General features: G+C 41.7%; 1 protein-coding gene across 2 annotated transcripts in view; it reads right to left on the bottom strand.

The window, feature by feature from the left end:
- Nucleotides 1-19,557, bottom strand: part of ttyh3a (tweety family member 3a) — a 123,967-nt gene that overhangs the window by 39,819 nt on the left and 64,591 nt on the right. For both annotated transcript variants that reach the window (XM_063012518.1, XM_063012526.1), the window contains exons 5-7: nucleotides 19,436-19,531; nucleotides 13,851-13,923; nucleotides 9,997-10,072 (exon numbers count right to left, since the gene is read on the bottom strand). In XM_063012518.1, coding sequence (XP_062868588.1) covers nucleotides 9,997-10,072; nucleotides 13,851-13,923; nucleotides 19,436-19,531 — 245 coding nt within the window. The remainder of the gene's footprint in view (nucleotides 1-9,996; nucleotides 10,073-13,850; nucleotides 13,924-19,435; nucleotides 19,532-19,557) is intronic.

Here is a 19,557-nt window from a genome sequence, read left to right as displayed (position 1 = left end):
ATTTAGAAGCAGAGGAACTGGGATAAACAAGAAAGAGAATAAAAGGAGACATTGACAGTAATGACCTCTTGTGGCCTGTGGAGAAGCTGGTGGCCCCAGGGCAGACAGACAGGCACTTCAAATAGGTCATTACTGCAACAAGCATCAAACATGTACAGCACCAAATTCAGTTAGATGCTTCAATGTGAACATCACAAATTTTGTTACAGAGAACATTATGCTTGTAAAAGTACAAAGTCCTAAGGGTTAATGTCCTAAAACAGACAAGTTAAGGGCAGTTGTAGCCTAGCAGTTAAGGTACTGGCCTAAAAAGCATAAGGTCCATGGTTCAAACCCCATCACCGACAGGTTGCCACTGTTGGGCCCTTGAGCAAGGCCCTTAACCTCAATTGCAAAGACTGTACACTGATCAGCCATAACATTAAAACCACCTCCTTGTTTCTACACTTACTGTCCATTTTATCAGCTCCACTTACCATATAGAAGCACTTTGTAGTTCTACAATTACTGACTGTAGTCCATCTGTTTCTCTGCATGCTTTTTTAACCTCCTTTTACTCCGTTCTTCAATGGTCTTCAAAGCTTCTTTGAGCGGTCCAAAAAGGTGGAAATACAATGGCACTAAATCCTGACTATAAGCTCTCTCTCAGACTCTCAGACACGACCAATCACTACTCCTTCCACCCTCACCGTTTCCAACCAAATTATAAAAGTGCGGAAACTTTTTGAAGATCCTTCATCGTTTGAGAACCTCTTTTTTATACCAATTCAGAGTGTGGTGGGACACACATCAAGCTAAAGAATGAGTAAACAGATATATACTGAAGTATAGTTCAAATAAGAAAAGGTAAGTACCAACCTGCATAGTCCAGTACATACTGCAATGCCACAATAATCAACCACCTATCTTGTTTTGGTTTAATAACAATTTAAAATTCCACCAACAACATTAACAGTTTGGATACACCTACATTTTACCTGACAACATGACAGAAAAGCAGCAATAACTAGAGAGAGAGAGAGAGAGAGAGAGACTCGGAGTGATATACAGTGTATCACAAAAGTGAGTACACCCCTCACATTTCTGCAGATATTTAAGTATATCTTTTCATGGGACAACACTGACAAAATGACACTTTGACACAATGAAAAGTAGTCTGTGTGCAGCTTATATAACAGTGTAAATTTATTCTTCCCTCAAAATAACTCAATATACAGCCATTAATGTCTAAACCACCGGCAACAAAAGTGAGTACACCCCTAAGAGACTACACCCCTAAATGTCCAAATTGAGCACTGCTTGTCATTTTCCCTCCAAAATGTCACGTGATTTGTTAGTGTTACTAGGTCTCAGGTGTGCATAGGGAGCAGGTGTGTTCAATTTAGTAGTACAGCTCTCAAACTCTCTCATACTGGTCACTGAAAGGTCCAACATGGCACCTCATGGCAAAGAACTCTCTGAGGATCTTAAAAGACGAATTGTTGCGCTACATGAAGATGGCCAAGGCTACAAGAAGATTGCCAACACCCTGAAACTGAGCTGCAGCACAGTGGCCAAGATCATCCAGCGTTTTAAAAGAGCAGGGTCCACTCAGAACAGACCTCGCGTTGGTCGTCCAAAGAAGCTGAGTGCACGTGCTCAGCATCACATCCAACTGCTGTCTTTGAAAGATAGGCGCAGGAGTGCTGTCAGCATTGCTGCAGAGATTGAAAAGGTGGGGGGTCAGCCTGTCAGTGCTCAGACCATACGCCGCACACTACATCAAATTGGTCTGCATGGCTGTCACCCCAGAAGGAAGCCTCTTCTGAAGTCTCTACACAAGAAAGCCCGCAAACAGTTTGCTGAAGACATGTCAACAAAGGACATGGATTACTGGAACCATGTCCTATGGTCTGATGAGACCAAGATTAATTTGTTTGGTTCAGATGGTCTCAAGCATGTGTGGCGGCAATCAGGTGAGGAGTACAAAGATAAGTGTGTCATGCCTACAGTCAAGCATGGTGGTGGGAATGCCATGGTCTGGGGCTGCATGAGTGCAGCAGGTGTTGGGGAGTTACATTTCATTGAGGGACACATGAACTCCAATATGTACTGTGAAATACTGAAGCAGAGCATGATCCCCTCCCTCCGGAAACTGGGTCGCAGGGCAGTGTTCCAGCATGATAATGACCCCAAACACACCTCTAAGACGACCACTGCTTTATTGAAGAGGCTGAGGGTAAAGGTGATGGACTGGCCAAGCATGTCGCCAGACCTAAACCCAATAGAACATCTTTGGGGCATCCTCAAGCGGAAGGTGGAGGAGCGCAAAGTCTCGAATATCCGCCAGCTCCGTGATGTCGTCATGGAGGAGTGGAAAAGCATTCCAGTGGCAACCTGTGAAGCTCTGGTAAACTCCATGCCCAGGAGAGTTAAGGCAGTTCTGGGAAATAATGGCGGCCACACAAAATATTGACACTTCAGGAACTTTCACTAAGGGGTGTACTCACTTTTGTTGCCGGTGGTTTAGACATTAATGGCTGTATATTGAGTTATTTTGAGGGAAGAATAAATTTACACTGTTATATAAGCTGCACACAGACTACTTTTCATTGTGTCAAAGTGTCATTTTGTCAGTGTTGTCCCATGAAAAGATATACTTAAATATCTGCAGAAATGTGAGGGGTGTACTCACTTTTGTGATACACTGTATATATATATATATTTCTGCAGATATTTAAGTATATCTTTTCATGGGACAACACTGACAAAATGACACTTTGACACAATGAAAAGTAGTCTGTGTGCAGCTTATATAACAGTGTAAATTTATTCTTTCCTCAAAATAACTCAATATACAGCCATTAATGTCTAAACCACCGGCAACAAAAGTGAGTACACCCCTTAGTGAAAGTTCCTGAAGTGTCAATATTTTGTGTGGCCACCATTATTTCCCAGAACTGCCTTAACTCTCCTGGGCATGGAGTTTACCAGAGCTTCACAGGTTGCCACTGGAATGCTTTCCCACTCCTCCATGACGACATCACGGAGCTGGCGGATATTCGAGACTTTGCGCTCCTCCACCTTCCGCTTGAGGATGCCCCAAAGATGTTCTCTTGGGTTTAGGTCTGGAGACATGCTTGGCCAGTCCATCACCTTTACCCTCAGCCTCTTCAATAAAGCAGTGGTCGTCTTAGAGGTGTGTTTGGGGTCATTATCATGCTGGAACACTGCCCTGCGACCCAGTTTCTGGAGGGAGGGGATCATGCTCTGCTTCAGTATTTCACAGTACATATTGGAGTTCATGTGTCCCTCAATGAAATGTAACTCCCCAACACCTGCTGCACTCATGCAGCCCCAGACCATGGCATTCCCACAACCATGCTTGACTGTAGGCATGACACACTTATCTTTGTACTCCTCACCTGATTGCCGCCACACATGCTTGAGACCATCTGAACCAAACAAATTAAACTTGGTCTCATCAGACCATAGGACATGGTTCCAGTAATCCATGTCCTTTGTTGACATGTCTTCAGCAAACTGTTTGCGGGCTTTCTTGTGCAGAGACTTCAGAAGAGGCTTCCTTCTGGGGTGACAGCCATGCAGACCAATTTGATGTAGTGTGCGGCGTATGGTCTGAGCACTGACAGGCTGACCCCCCACCTTTTCAATCTCTGCAGCAATGCTGACAGCACTCCTGCGCCTATCTTTCAAAGACAGCAGTTGGATGTGACGCTGAGCACGTGCACTCAGCTTCTTTGGACGACCAACGCGAGGTCTGTTCTGAGTGGACCCTGCTCTTTTAAAACGCTGGATGATCTTGGCCACTGTGCTGCAGCTCAGTTTCAGGGTGTTGGCAATCTTCTTGTAGCCTTGGCCATCTTCATGTAGCGCAACAATTCGTCTTTTAAGATCCTCAGAGAGTTCTTTGTCATGAGGTGCCATGTTGGAACTTTCAGTAACCAGTATGAGAGAGTGTGAGAGCTGTACTACTAAATTGAACACACCTGCTCCCTATGCACACCCGAGACCTAGTAACACTAACAAATCACATGACATTTTGGAGGGAAAATGACAAGCAGTGCTCAATTTGGACATTTAGGGGTGTAGTCTCTTAGGGGTGTACTCACTTTTGTTGCCGGTGGTTTAGACATTAATGGCTGTATATTGAGTTATTTTGAGGGAAGAATAAATTTACACTGTTATATAAGCTGCACACAGACTACTTTTCATTGTGTCAAAGTGTCATTTTGTCAGTGTTGTCCCATGAAAAGATATACTTAAATATCTGCAGAAATGTGAGGGGTGTACTCACTTTTGTGATACACTGTATATATATATAGATATATATATATATATATATAGATATCTATATAGATATATACAGTATATATATACAGTATATATATACAGTGTATCACAAAAGTGAGTACATCCCTCACATTTCTGCAAATATTTCATTATATCTTTTCATGGGACAACACTATAGACATGAAACTTGGATATAACTTAGAGTAGTCAGTGTACAACTTGTATAGCAGTGTAGATTTACTGTCTTCTGAAAATAACTCAACACACAGCCATTAATGTCTAAATAGCTGGCAACATAAGTGAGTACACCCCACAGTGAACATGTCCAAATTGTGCCCAAATGTGTCGTTGTCCCTCCCTGGTGTCATGTGTCAAGGTCCCAGGTGTAAATGGGGAGCAGGGCTGTTAAATTTGGTGTTTTGGGTACAATTCTCTCATACTGGCCACTGGATATTCAACATGGCACCTCATGGCAAAGAACTCTCTGAGGATGTGAGAAATAGAATTGTTGCTCTCCACAAAGATGGTCTGGGCTATAAGAAGATTGCTAACACCCTGAAACTGAGCTACAGCATGGTGGCCAAGGTCATACAGCGGTTTTCCAGGACAGGTTCCACTCGGAACAGGCTTCACCAGGGTCGACCAAAGAAGTTGAGTCCACGTGTTCGGCGTCATATCCAGAGGTTGGCTTTAAAAAATAGACACATGAGTGCTGCCAGCATTGCTGCAGAGGTTGAAGACGTGGGAGGTCAGCCTGTCAGTGCTCAGACCATACGCCGCACACTGCATCAACTCGGTCTGCATGGTTGTCATCCCAGAAGGAAGCTGACGCACAAGAAAGGCAGCAAACAGTTTGCTGAAAACAAGCAGTCCAAGAACATGGATTACTGGAATGCCCTGTGGTCTGACGAGACCAAGATAAACTTGTTTGGCTCAGATGGTGTCCAGCATGTGTGGCGGCGCCCTGGTGAGAAGTACCAAGACAACTGTATCTTGCCTACAGTCAAGCATGGTGGTGGTAGCATCATGGTCTTGGGCTGCATGAGTGTTGCTGGCACTGGGGAGCTGCAGTTCATTGAGGGAAACATGAATTCCAACATGTACTGTGACATTCTGAAACAGAGCATGATCCCCTCCCTTCGAAAACTGGGCCTCATGGCAGTTTTCCAACAGGATAACGACCCCAAACACAACCTCCAAGATGACAACTGCCTTGCTGAGGAAGCTGAAGGTAAAGGTGATGGACTAAACCCAATTGAGCACCTGTGGCGCATCCTCAAGTGGAAGGTGGAGGAGTTCAAGGTGTCTAACATCCACCAGCTCCGTGATGTCATCATGGAGGAGTGGAAGAGGATTCCAGTAGCAACCTGTGCAGCTCTGGTGAATTCCATGCCCGGGAGGGTTAAGGCAGTGCTGGATAATAATGGTGGTCACACAAAATATTGACACTTTGGGCACAATTTGGACATGTTCACTGTGGGGTGTACTCACTTATGTTGCCAGCTATTTAGACATTAATGGCTGTGTGTTGAGTTATTTTCAGAAGACAGTAAATCTACACTGCTATACAAGCTGTACACTGACTACTCTAAGTTATATCCAAGTTTTATTTCTATAGTGTTGTCCCATGAAAAGATATAATAAAATATTTGCAGAAATGTGAGGGGTGTACTCACTTTTGTGATACACTGTATATATATATATATATATATATATATATATATATATTTATATATATATATATATATATATATATATACACAGAGAGAGAGAGAGAGAGAGAGAGAGAGAGAGAGAGAATTCTATATTAAAATGGCCTCAAGGAATGTGCAGAAGAATCGTAGTGTTGAAAAAATCTTACATTTGTTATTGTATAATTACTCCTGCCAGTAGCTGTCACTGTGTATTAGACAGCGTGGACAGTGAGTGAGGGAGAAGAAGGAAGTCGCTGAGTAAAGTATTCTTTCTTTCGTGCAATTAAAAAATACAACACTACTGAAATAAAGAAGGAAATAATAGAGAAATATGAGAGTTATTGTTGTTTCTGGTAGATACATTTTATATAAAAAGAAGGAAATGTATTATGGTGTATGGTACAGCACACGTACTGTACTGAAATGTGGTGTGTGTTTTATGTACAGTACTACTGTGTATTGTTGTTTATTATTGTTTATTACAGGAATGTCTATTCTGTAATTTAAGATTTAAGGGAAATATACTTGTATTTATAACAAAAAAGACAATTTAAGACATTAGGAAGGTTAGGTAAGGGGGTGGTTTGGGAGGTCTGGCACGGATTAATTTTATTTACATTATTTCTTTTGGGAAAAATAGGTTTAACTAACGAACATTTTGACTTAAGAACAGCCCTTCGGAACCAATTAAATTCATAAGTCAAGGGTCTTCTGTATCTACATTTATATCTGGTAGGGGAACAAAAGCGAGCAACATGATGATTTTTTTGCTGGGCCAATGACTGTTAGCTACTGTGTGTGTGTGTATGGGGGGGTACACTGTGGACTATTACGGAATCTCTGAAAAAAGCAAAAAATTAAAATAAAACATACTTTTCTGATCTTTATTTATTTTAAAAGAGAAAGTGAGGGTTGAAAAAAGGAATCAAGAGTGGGGCCACACACTGGCGTAGTTGATAGTCACACTTCCTGCCATTACGGTCACTGAGCATTTTTCTTCAAGTATTATAACTTATCTCTGCCCTAAATTCTGCCTCTGCTGACCTACTTCCTTTTGCTCATTATTACACACTGACTTATCACAGCAGCACTGACGTCGAATAGATACACCAGCCAAAACCCATTGCCATATTTTCTTTAGCACAGTCATTCTTTCTACTGTGCAAGCACTAGCACTACTTTTTAAATAAGGATAAGGATATACATAAAAAATAATTCTGAAAACAGCATTCACCCACACTGGCTACAGCAAGCAGCAAAGTAGCTTTGTTTTTGAAAGCTAGTGAAGTGGGCTCATTTCATTATGAATAGGTTTAGTTACATATCTAGCTTCTGTGTGTTGTAAAAAGTCAACTAGCTAATAGTCAAACATCAATGCCTGCTTGTGAAACAATATAATAGGATATACAGTGGTACCTTAAAAACTCAACATCAATTGTTTCTGGGACTGGCGTCGAGTTTCAAAGACGATGAGTTTCAAGGTATTTTTCCCATAAGAATGTATGGGAAATCTGTTAATGCGTTCCATGGTTCTATTTTAGACTGTGAAAAGCTGATTCTTACAATTTTTCAGAACCCTGAGCTATAACACAAGTTTATAAGTAAAACTGTGAGGAGAGGGCGCTAGCACACCAGCACCGAGATTCTGAACTCCTCGGTTCGAAACTCGGCGTTGCCACCAGTCGGCTAGGCGCCATCCAGCGGGCATAATTGCCAGTGCCTGCAGGGAGGGAATGACTGGAATATGTGGGCGGGGTTTTCAAACGCTGTGTAAGGACCGTGATTGGCAGATAGAGGCGCCTGTGCAGAATGCATGGATAAAAAAGGGATCCGTTAAGGGCTGTGCGTGGGTGGGAGAAGGCGTGAGCAGCAATATACCTCAACTGCAAACTATCGGGGAGATCCCCAGCAGAGAAGAGAAATTGACTACACTAAACTGGGAGAAAAAAATGCATATATACACACATATACACACACACACACACACACATATACTGTATATACTGTATATATATATATATATATACAGGGGTTGGACAAAATAACTGAAACACCTGGTTTTAGACCACAATAATTTATTAGTATGGTGTAGGGCCTCCTTTTGCGGCCAATACAGCATCAATTCGTCTTGGAAATGACATATACAAGTCCTGCACAGTGGTCAGAGGGATTTTAAGCCATTCTTCTTGCAGGATAGTGGCCAGGTCACTACGTGATGCTGGTGAAGGAAAACGTTTCCTGACTCGCTTCTCCAAAACACCCCAAAGTGGCTCAATAATATTTAGATCTGGTGACTGTGCAGGCCATGGGAGATGTTCAACTTCACTTTCATGTTCATCAAACCAATCTTTCACCAGTCTTGCTGTGTGTATTGGTGCATTGTCATCCTGATACACGGCACCGCCATTGGATGCACATGGTCCTCCAGAATGGTTCGGTAGTCCTTGGCAGTGATGCGCCCATCTAGCACAAGTATTGGGCCAAGGGAATGCCATGATATGGCAGCCCAAACCATCACTGATCCACCCCCATGCTTCACTTTGGGCATGCAACAGTCTGGGTGGTACGCTTCTTTGGGGCTTCTCCACACCGTAACTCTCCCGGATGTGGGGAAAACAGTAAAGGTGGACTCATCAGAGAACAATACATGTTTCACATTGTCCACAGCCCAAGATTTGCGCTCCTTGCACCATTGAAACCGACGTTTGGCATTGGCACGAGTGACCAAAGGTTTGGCTATAGCAGCCCGGCCGTGTATATTGACCCTGTGGAGCTCCCGACGGACAGTTCTGGTGGAAACAGGAGAGTTGAGGTGCACATTTAATTCTGCCGTGATTTGGGCAGCCGTGGTTTTATGTTTTTTGGATACAATCCGGGTTAGCACCCGAACATCCCTTTCAGACAGCTTCCTCTTGCGTCCACAGTTAATCCTGTTGGATGTGGTTTGTCCTTCTTGGTGGTATGCTGACATTACCCTAGATACCGTGGCTCTTGATACATCACAAAGACTTGCTGTCTTGGTCACAGATGCGCCAGCAAGACGTGCACCAACAATTTGTCCTCTTTTGAACTCTGGTATGTCACCCATAATGTTGTGTGCATTGCAATATTTTGAGCAAAACTGTGCTCTTACCCTGCTAATTGAACCTTCACACTCTGCTCTTACTGGTGCAATGTGTAATTAATGAAGATTGGCCACCAGACTGGTCCAATTTAGCCATGAAACCTCCCACACTAAAATGACAGGTGTTTCAGTTATTTTGTCCAACCCCTGTATATTCCCATATATACATAAAAACAATGAGGAGAATCCATTTAAACACAGATACATGTGGACGATTCAGAGTGGATTTGACAGATATTCCACACAAATGCCGATTCACCTTATATTCGCACTTTGCTGATGTTCCACTGCACTTCTAAACAAAGTGGCCGTTCATCGTTAATTTGAAATTAAATAAATACTTTTTTATAGAAAGGTTGAACACGTCGGATTTAAGGGAAACATCATGTTTAACGACAAAAAACATCTCCACGAAGTGTGTCAGGTTTCAAAGATCTCGAGTTTCGGGGGGGACATTGAGTTACAAGGTTACAAGGTACCACGGAAATTACTGGGAAAGAAATATGCTAAGCGTTTTTTTCATCCATAGCATCCCATTATGATTCCTTTGCACATGCTAATTAAAGTTTGGGATCACACATATACATTTACAAGTTCTTGCGACATCATGCCAGTCATTTACTCCCTCAAGTCTCCTGTTTATAATGAGTCACTTATACATTTAGGAAGCGGAGGAAGTCGGCTGATTTAGGTCATCTCGTATCCGACAGGACATAAGTGCCGGTGTGCCAATACATAGCTCAGTAGGCATTTCATGATGAGGCAGTTCACGCCTGGTGTATCAGACAGCAGAGCCCACAGCCAGTGACTCACGAACAGAGAAATAGATTTTTTAACCCAGCACGACATCAAACACTTAGTAAGAGCGTGATAGTAATATCTCACCTTTGTTGATGACTCCATACTGCTCGGCAACTTTAGCCACATACAAATCCGGCGCCACGCAGAAGTCACTGGAACTCTGAAACGGATATCAAATGACTCATTTTAACCCATCACGCAGTCTTCAAATACAATGTTGAATAAAAGACCTAGAAAATAATGATGATACTATAATGCAACGGTCCCCAATCTTTTTTTGCACCACGGATCGGTTTCATATAAGATATCATTTCACGGACCGGCGGGGAAGGGGGGATTTAATAATATTGCTCACAAATGATGTAAAATGAGCCTTTTTTGCTGCAACGAGCTGCTGCTCCTACCTAGGGGTGATATGGGACAATAACACCCGAAATACAAGCAGTGAAAACTGCTTTTCTAGGATCTCTATTTATTCTTTCTGTGCGGCCCGGTAATAAATGACCCGCCCGGTGGTTGGGGACCACTGGATGTAGCGTGTTGAGAGAGGTTCGGTATATTAATTAAAATCTTTAAAATGCATAGCATGGTCCCAAAGACCTGGATTTAAACTTTGTAAAGAGTCTGGCATATTCTCCCAATGTCAGTGTAGGGTTTCTCCAGGCATTTTGATTTTCTTCCAAAAACACACAGATGGGGACTAGCTGCTCGCTAGCGGGGATAAGTATGTATTGACCTGTGATGAAATGGCAGAGGACAGGGCGAAATCATCCTTTTCGTGGGTGCTAGTGCGGCACCGGACTACTAGTAGTGGCAACGGTCCACAAGATCAGGATGAATATATTATTAAGGATCAATACAAAGCACATTTCCAAAAAAGTTAGGACGTTTTGTAAAACACAATATAAAGAAGAATCTGTGATGTTATTTCTCATGAATCTGTATTTAACTGATAAAAGTTGAAAGAAACAAATGGTAATGTTTTCACTGATCAACTCGATTATATTTTGTGAACAGATACACATTTAGAATTCCAACACCTCTGTTATTAATGAAGACACTAATTGTTGCAGTTTTGCAAGTGAAATTTGTCTCTATTCTTTCTTCATATGAGACTCAACAGTCTGTGGTCACCGTTGACTGAATCTCCTCTTCATGCTGCACATGATAACAGCGATTGTTCTAACTTTTTCAATGTTGGTAGAAACCAAGGTGGAGGTGCAGTAGCGTTGGCAGTGCGTTCTTCCTCTGTTGCATTTGCCGAACATGAACCCGCCCAGCTCGCTGAAGGGGAGGAATGATGTTGTGTTCGAGTTAGCATTACCCGTAGCTACTTTAGCCAAAAGAATTTGCTCAATAGCGGCGGGTGTGCAGGTTCCAATAATAATCTTGAAAGTTGCTTTATCTCTTAAATTGCGAGACATCTCATATCTAAATATACTACAGAGTCCTAGCTCCTACTTGTTACTATATAATAATAATTAAAATATGCTTTAATACAAACAAAATGCCTACAGTTTGTCGGAGCAGTGCTGCCACACGTCTACTTTGGCTCAGACATAACCTGAAAGACCTCTGCACCATATATTGTCAATAGGATACAGATCTGGACTGCAGCCAGGTCAGTCATGCGCATGCATTCTGTGTCTATAAAGCAATGCTGTTGTAGCACATACAGAATCAGGCCTGGCATTGTCTCGCTGAAATAACCATGAACTTCCAGGGAAAAGATGTCGCTATGATGGCGGCATGGGTCAGTGAAAAGAATGAGAATCTTGTATTTTATCAGTTAAATAAAAATTCAAGAGGATTAACAAATCACAGATCTCTGTTTACTGCAAGTCCCGACTTTTGCCAGACATGGGTTTTGTAAATTAAACTGCTGCCAGATTAGTTGAGGAAAGGTGGTGAAGAGTAGTTGTGAGTTCCAGCAACAAATGCTTGCTTGGGTTTGAATAGTGACCATTCCAGTGTTGATTTGGCAGTGTGGATTGGATTTTTAGGTTTCTCTAAAAAATAAACTTCTTTCCAAGTCTAAGCTTTCCAGCACTGACCAGATTGCTAGCCCCTGCTTATTAAAAGCACACACATCAATTAAAATCCAAGCTGAAAACTTCGAGTCATTTCATTGAGACATCTGTTAAGTAACAAGTAAAGTTTCTTTTGATTAAGGATCCTTTTTACAACTTAAAAAAAAAAAAAAACACATTAGGTAATATATATTTTTGGTTTGATAACAGCACTTTTCCACCAAAAGAACCCTGGTTCTTGAACTGGTTCTGTTCAGGTTTCTTTAATCCTTGGTGTTTTGTAGAGCTGACCCGTGTTTCCACCAGTTTTTGGGAACCAATCATGCGTCATCAACGGTGGGCATTACACAACGAAAGTAAAGAGCAGTAACAAGATGGCGTAGACGTGTTTGTCGCAGTTGTTGTTTTCTTTAGTTCATTGAGGTGAGAAGTGTTTCGCTCTCACTGTGACCCTCGTCACAAATAGCCGATTTGCTCAGCGCTTGACTTGAGCTAAAGTTCCGCAACACGAACATCAATGTGTGTGAAATAACCATCAAATCCACTCTAAAAGCTCCACATATATCTGTGTTTAGTTGTATTTAATCAGCATCGGTCATTGTTTTAGTACAACAGGCTTTATTTTTCACGTTAAGCGTTTTTCATACTGTCCGGGTCACTTTTACCACGTCATACTTTTACCAGTTTATCGCTTTGAAAATATCAGCGCCAAACTGGCTCAAAATGTAATCAGGTGAACTTTAAAAGATGACAGTTCAGCGCAAACACGGTTTAGCAGATTCTCATGTGAAAGCACCCAAACCTCTACACACTGTGACACGCCCACAGATGACGTCACGGTTCACACTGAAAAACCAAGTATTATAAAACGGATAGTTCCGGTCCTAAAATCTGATTGGCTGAGCCGCGTTCGAAGCCGTTGTAAAATCCCCGATAAACGCACACCTAGGACCACCTCACATCATTCCATATTAATACGCCACTGAAAAGAAAAAGTTAATGTTATTTTCGCCCTCATGTTGCCTAGCAACACTGTTAATCGAACTACCTGGCGTCGCGGAAGAATGCTTTATTGTAAGTTTATACACAATAAATACATTTATGAATTAAACATTGTATTTTAAGTTGACTGCCGTTTTATAAAAGCAATAAGCCACTCGAGACAGTGCGTTACTGCTATGATTTTAGCACGGGGAAAGAAGTTTTAGGCCAACGTCATCCCCGTGCTAAAATCACAGTAACGCACGGCCTCTCATGGCTTATTGCTTTATTCTGTGGTGCCAGATTAGAACGGTAGTTCGCTGTCTTTTTTTCGGTGGAAACACGTGGAACCGGTTCAAAATCAAGTTCGCGAACCGAATGGAGCCGGATCCGCGTCAGTGGAAAAGGGGTAAGTGAGGTGGCCTGAGCAATTAAGTCTGTAGTTTTACATTTATTACACTTTTTAAAGATGGACTGGTAGGGCCAGTGGTAGCTCAGCGGTTAAGAATCTAGACTCGTAATCAGAAGGTCACTGCTTCAAGCAACACCAGCAAATTGCCACTCTTTGAACCCTGAGCTACGACAAAGTTGCTCTGGATAAAGGCGCCTGCTAAAAGCCATAAATATTAATGGCTTGAGCTTCAACGAATGGATGTATTTGAGGTACTTTTTTATAGACCACAGATTTATTGGTTGTTGTTTTTTTAAATTGTGTGTTTGTCTGTTGTAAAAGCCTGGTACAATTTAATCTTGTAAGAGCTGCCAAATCTATTCATAGCATTAAGATAACCACCCCAAACCCCTAAAGTCACAGAAGCGTGTCGTCACACTTGAACAGTCGTAAGAAAGAACAAAATGGAGAGGCTGGCGCGCACACACACATACGCACAACTCTTTACAAAATAGCGTTGCCATGGAAACACTTACCGAGGAGACAGCCAGCTCCAAACCCAGAGATCCCCAGCTGATTACCAGTGCCAACACGCCAAATAAACAGACCCTGTATAGAGACACAGACAGAAGTAAATGACAATATAGAGCATTCTTACTAGCATTACTACTGCACATAATCACAGAGTAGGAAAGGCTTAACTTGTACTTACGCATTATCTGCTAAGCTAACCCCTTATTAAGCTTTGGTTTGACAACTTTTAATTCCTAGTATAGGATTTGCCCACCCTCAAACAACAGCCACGTGCATAATTATAATTTTATCCAGGGACATTATCTTGGCTACATAAATGTGGTCTTAAATGAACTATCCAGGTTTTGTATGCATTGCAATATGAATTAAATTTCACAGCTCTTGTAGTAACAGAATTTGTTACATTAGTTAGAACAACATATTTGTTTTGCATCCCCCACATCATATTTCACCCATTGCCCAGTCATTGCCAATTCTTCTGTTGCAATTCTCGTGCTGCTGGTATGACCCATATGCTGACCGAAGAAAGCTAAGACTATCAAGCACCTACGGTGGCCGAGAAGTGCAAAACAAATTTACATTTCAGAAAACAAAATTACAAAAAAAAACTAAAACAAATTTACAACGAAAGCAAAAACAAATTTACAAGTGCTTGGGTACCCAGTGTTTGTAAATTTGTTTTGGCATATGTAAAAGTGTTTCAGCACTTGTAAATTTGTTTTCGGCATATGTAATTTTGTTTTCTAAAATGTAAATTTGTTTTACACTTCTCGGCCGCACATTTCTGACGGAAAGGGTAGGTACAATAAACCGGAAGTGCGTGTTGCTTACCTGCTGTCAATCAAACTGTTTCTCAGCGGTAAAGTGAACGGAGTTTGTGATGGTGACGATAAACAAGGTTTTGTCTAGTTTGTGGAAATCATTTTATCCAGTTGACCCGCTATTGTTTTTCTTGTGGAAAGTTATTAGATTGTTTGTGCAGATGTTTAGACGTGGTGTGTGCATCTCTATCTACCGTCCGCTCTTCTAAACATCTAAGGAATTCCCACAAGAACAACAAAAGCGAAATAATGAAAATAATTAACACAAAATGGACAAAACATTGTTTATTAGAGACGGAACATTTGATACCGAGGCTTTGAAGCTTGTTTCACTTTTGTAACACTGGACTCAGTGTATCGGAGCTTATATTAAAGCAGCAGGAATGTGCGGGACTGAAGCTTTGGTGCTGTGTTTTATCTCACTCACTATATAAGAGACAATCAAACCATTCCGTCTCAAACAATGTTTTGTCCATTTTGTGTTAATTATTTTCATTATTTCGCTTTTGTTGTTCTTGTGGGAATTCCTTAGATGTTTAGAAGAGCGGACGGTAGATAGAGATGCACTAACTTTCCACAAGAAAAACAATAGCGGGTCAACTGGATAAAATGATTTCCACAAACTAGACAAAACCTTGTTTATCGTTACCATCACAAACTCCGTTCACTTTACCGCTGAGAAACAGTTTGATTGACAGCAGGTAAGCAACACGCACTTCCGGTTTATTGTACCTACCCTTTCCGTCAGAAATGTGCGGCCGAGAAGTGCAAAACAAATTTACATTTTAGAAAACAAATTTACATATGCCGAAAACAAATTTACAAGTGCTGAAACACTTTTACATATGCCAAAACAAATTTACAAACACTGGGTACCCAAGCACTTGTAAATTTGTTTTTGCTTTCGTTGTAAATTTGTTTTTGTTTTTTTGTAATTTTGTTTTCTGAAATGTAAATTTGTTTTGCACTTCTCGGCCACCGTAAGCACCCCCTCCAGGAGTCACCAGCCAGAAGCAGCGTCTTACAGATAACACCGGGCTGCAATTGCATGAAGGCAATGAGACCTATTCAACTTTGGCACGGACAGTTATGCCTGATGAGTGCAAGGCCAGGTCATCAGAACCACCTGAAATTTGGACTCAAGATCTCAAGATCACAGAGTTGGAGAAATAGCACATTAGACTGCTGCCCTTTCCGAGTGCAAGGACACTGATTTTAGGGACTTTCCACAGATGTTTACATACTAACTGGATCTCCCACAGACATAAATCTGAAGTCCTTTTAGTGCTACAAAGAGCTTAGTTCAGTCAAAAAATGGAAATGAATGTCCACCCCCACTGCTTAGTTAAGGTTACTACTCAAAACATAGCCAACAAACTATAGAGAGAACATACTGGAATTTTTACTGTGGCAACAACTGTCACTTTAGCTATGCTGCAGATGTCAGTGGATGTGATCAAATGCACTTCAGGAATCGTTAATATCTTGTATAGTTGTACATGTGGCATGAAGATAAAAAAAAAACCCATAATACAGGTACGAGGATACAATTTCGTGATAATAGCATGTTATGAGAATGCTGACAGAAAAGGGACTGAGTATCTGACAGGGACTGATAAAAATGAGTTGTGCCCAGTACAGAAAGAGCTGGGATAAAAATCTGCTTTCCTCTGGGAGAAAGCTAAAACTGGGATGAAACTCTTTCAGCAATACAATGAGCCAAAGCACAAACAGTTTTGCATTTGTAGAGGAGTACAGGCTTAAGAAATAGTACAAAATATAAGCAACAGATGGTTAAGGGTCTTTCTCAAGGGCACTGGGACGATGTGGGTGTGTGGCTGAGTCTGAACACTGCATTTTCTATTTAGTAGTGCAGTATACACCAATCAGCCATAACATTAAAACCACCTCCTTGTTTCTACACTCACTGTCCACTTACCATATAGAAGCACTTTGTAGTTCTACAATTACTGACTGTAGTCCATCTGTTTCTCTACAGACTTTTTTAGCCTGCTTTCACCCTGTTCTTCAATGGTCAGGACCACCACAGAGCAGGTATCATTTAGGTGGTGGATGATTCTTAGTACTGCAGTGACAATGACATGGTGCTGGTGTGTTAGTGTGTGTTGTGCTGGTATGAGTGGATCAGACACAGCAGCGCTGCTGCTGGAGTTTTTAAATACCATGTCCACTCACTGTCCACTCTATTAGACACTCCTACCTAGTTGGTTCACCTTGTAGATGTAAAGTCAGAGATGATTACTCATCTATTGCTGCTGTTTGAGTTGGTCATCTTCTAGACCTTCATCAGTGGTCACAGGATGCTGCCCACGGGGTGCTGTTGGCTGGATATTTTTGGTTAATGGACTATTCTCAGTCCAGCAGGGACACTGAGGTGTTTAAAAACTCCAGAATCATTGCTGTGTCTTATCCACTAATGCCAGCACAACACACACTAACACACCACCACCATGTCAGTGTCACTGCAGTGCTGAGAATGATCCACCACCCAAATAATACCTACTCTGTAGTGGTCCTGGGAGAGTCCTGACTATTGAAGAACAACATGAAAGGAGGCTAACAAAGCATGCAGAGAAACAGATGGACTACAGTCAGTAATTGTAAAACTACAAACTATATGGTAAGTGGAGCTGATGAAGTAGACAGTGAGTGTAGAAACAAGGAGGTGGTTTTAATGTTATGACTGATCAGTGTATTATCCAGTACCAAAGCATCACAGTGATTTACGATTTAAAAAGTCTTAATGTTAAAAGTTAGGATTTACCCACCATTGAGAGTGATCATTTGGAAGGTGGATCAATCTACACACCACACTGATGCCAACATGATGCTTCTGTGCCGGTTTATCGTTTGTTTATAGGGTTTTTTTAAACATCATCCACACTTAAAATCTTTAAGTTCTTTAAGGGATTTTAAGTAATGTGACCTGAAGTTCATCCAGTTGTCTGGAAATCACAGGTTCAAGTTATAACATTGCTAAAGCCAGGTTCCAGAGAGTATCATTTCTGCCTATTATCAATCAGCTGGCGTCCCTACTATCTACTCCACAAAGTTGAATCAGCTGTATTTCCAAAACAGGCAGTGGCTTGCGTCACATGATAGATCCCAGCCATTTCCACTGTGCTAGCTTTTATGTGATAAAGGATCAGGAAATAATCACTGGGTGTGAACTGGCAATGACTAAAAGGGAACATGAATAAAACCCATTTAGAAAAAGAAATACACTCATGCCATACTAAAACATGTTTAATCATAAACACAATAGCATGTCCATACCATGCCATGCCCTCGAATGCAAAACTACGCTACAATCAGCGATTGTATTCCTACATCCCTACATGGTGCACCTGATCAACTAGCCAATAAACACAGCAACAGTGTAAGCACACATCATTATGTCGCATCATTAAGTCAAGGCCATAATCACAATATATTTAGGGTGGTGGGGGAGTCAGATATGCTCAGAGGTAAAACACACTAGCACACCAGAGCTGACATTTTAAACGGTTCAATTTGAAACTAAGCTTTGCCATCCGGCAGGCTGGGCGCCCACACAAACAACGATTGGCTGTTGTTCAGGGAGGGTGCCGGATGGGATTCCTCATAACAGATGCAATTACGACCGCTGCTAATTGATTGATGGCGTCTGTACAGAGACAATAATGTGTTGATCAGGGTGTGGCTCTCCGTACACAAAGCAGATCCGCATATGAACTCGCCTTGTGCTGGTAAAAAGAGGCAGTCGGTACTGCACACGTGTCGGAGGGGGCGTGTGTCAGTTGCGAAGCTCCTCAGTCAGCAGTGGAGGGTTGTAACAATAGCGGGGAAACATAATGCAATCGGGGGTAATTGGATACAACTAGATTAGAAAAAAAATGGTGGCAATCTGGTCCCACTGTGGGTTACAAAATGTAACGTAAAGTCTCTCCAAGGGGTGTTTGTGTACATGTTAATTTTTTGTTTATTTATTGGGATTTTAACGTTATGTTTTACACACTTTGGTTACATTCATGACAGAAACGGTAGGTACTGGTTACACAAGATTCATCAGTTTACAAGTTTAATGTCAAACACACTCACAGGCAATATCTCTCCTATTCATCTCACTTGCATGTCTTTGGACTGTGGGAGCAAACCGGAGCACAACGCAGGCACAGGGAGAACATGCAAACTACACACAGAAAGGACCCAGACCGCCCCATTTGGGGATCAAACCCAGGACCTTCTTGCTGTGAGGCAACAGTGCTACCCACCACCCATGTTCAATTCATGGTTGTTCTTGGGTACATCTACACAGTTACCTATGATGATAGAAACTTTTGGCTTGACCATTTATTTTAGAGTGATGCATTGAGCTGGTCTCACGCATTCCTAACTTGCATTACAGACTGAGTCACTGTAGAGAGTGTGTCCTCTAAATAAAAATCAGCAGGCTTTTAGCAGTATTGCAGCAGTTGTTATTCCCTAGGGAGAAATGGCACTTATTACATTTGCTCGGCCTGAGCTAAAAATAGCTGCCAATAATAAGCAGGCTTCAGAGAGCATTAACTGGCTTCATAAAAAGTCACTTGTAAAGGACTCTGTAAAGCCACAGACACAGAAGCATTACTGTTACACATCATACTGAGTTATGGTAGAAAGAACCAAATCTTAACAATCACTGACCATCAATCACAGGAAAACCTGGTGAACCTCTGTGTGCATAAAACATTCTCCTACTCGCAAACCTACAACATCTGACTCACCCGATTAGAGTTCCTTTAGAGTTACGAATGAGACCGAAGAGCACCAGCAGGCAGATGAGTACATCAAACAAGAGTAGACCCAGGTAGCCCAGCCACCTAAAAACACAAACAGAATATTAACA

The sequence above is a fragment of the Trichomycterus rosablanca genome, chromosome 2, assembly GCF_030014385.1.
Source record: "Trichomycterus rosablanca isolate fTriRos1 chromosome 2, fTriRos1.hap1, whole genome shotgun sequence".
In the NCBI taxonomy this organism is placed as follows: Eukaryota; Metazoa; Chordata; class Actinopteri; order Siluriformes; family Trichomycteridae; genus Trichomycterus; species Trichomycterus rosablanca.
Note: the sequence above shows the minus strand (reverse complement) of the source record. Positions and strands in the feature narration are given on the sequence as shown.